The sequence below is a fragment of the Neopelma chrysocephalum genome, unplaced genomic scaffold (assembly GCF_003984885.1).
Source record: "Neopelma chrysocephalum unplaced genomic scaffold, ASM398488v2 Primary Assembly neopelma1_95838, whole genome shotgun sequence".
Classification (NCBI taxonomy): domain Eukaryota; kingdom Metazoa; phylum Chordata; class Aves; order Passeriformes; family Pipridae; genus Neopelma; species Neopelma chrysocephalum.
Genome location: NW_020924495.1, coordinates 4,057 through 4,978, shown reverse-complemented (window position 1 = coordinate 4,978; position 922 = coordinate 4,057). Strand labels below are relative to the sequence as shown.

The 922-nt window shown below is 64.6% G+C and overlaps 1 protein-coding gene across 1 annotated transcript in view; it reads right to left on the bottom strand.

Annotated features, from left to right (window-relative positions):
• Nucleotides 1-7: 7 nt before the first annotated feature.
• LOC113981016 (myb-related transcription factor, partner of profilin-like) overlaps nucleotides 8-922 on the bottom strand; it is a gene marked incomplete at its 3' end in the record, with an annotated part of 2,609 nt that continues 1,694 nt past the window's right edge. Inside the window, exon 2 of the mRNA XM_027708249.1 lies at nucleotides 8-84. Within this exon, the coding sequence (XP_027564050.1) occupies nucleotides 8-84 (77 nt within the window). The remainder of the gene's footprint in view (nucleotides 85-922) is intronic.

Below are 922 nucleotides of genomic sequence, written 5' to 3'. Positions count from 1 at the left end.
CGGGAACGCCGGGAACACCGGGAATGCCGTCGGGCTCAGTCTTCACCTCCACTGGCTCCTCCTTCAGTGGCTCCTCCTTGACGCCTGTGGGGGGGAGGAGGAGCAGCTGTGGGACCCCCTCGAGTGACTGACCCCCTTGTCCCTCCCACGTCCCGGTCCCAGTGTCCCTGTCACAGTCCCCTCTGTCTCTGCCCCAGTCCCTCCACCCACCCGTACTGGTCCCGGTGTCCCGGTCCTGGTTTTCCCCACATCCTGGTCCCAGTCCTTTCATGGCTGTGTCTCCCAGTCCCTCCATGTCCCTGCCCTGTTCCCCTGGGTCTGTGTCCCCATCCTGGTCCCCCCTGTCTGAAATCCTCCATGTCCCTGCCCTGAGCCTCCTCGACCCGGTCCCAGTGCACCTGACACTGTCCCGTGTCCTGTCCCTCCACACACCTGTCCCGGCCCTGACGCCCCCCTGTCCCTGTCCCCCCTGTCCCTGTGTTGGTCCCTGTTCCCCCACGTCCCTGCCCCAGCCCCTCCATGTCCCTGCCTTGGTTCCCTGGACCCATGTCCTGGTTCCCCATGTCATGGCCCCACTGTCCCTGTCCTGGTCCCTCCACACCTCAGTCCCAGTTCCAGTGCCCCGTGTCCTTGTCCCATTCCTCCATGTCCCTGTCCTGTTTCCCTGTGTCTGTTCCTGTGTCCCCTCACATCCTGGTCCTTGTCCCCCATGTCCCTGTCCCAGTCCCTCCACACACCTGTCCTGGTCCTGGTGCTCCCATGTCCCTCACATCCCTGTCCCTGCCTTGGTCCCCTGGATCCATGCCTGGGTCACCCACATCCTGGTCCCAGTGTCCCTGTCACAGTCTCAGGGTCCCCACACATCCTGGTCCTTGTCCCCCACATCCCTGTCCCTTCACTGCTTCATCCCGGCCCCAGCCCC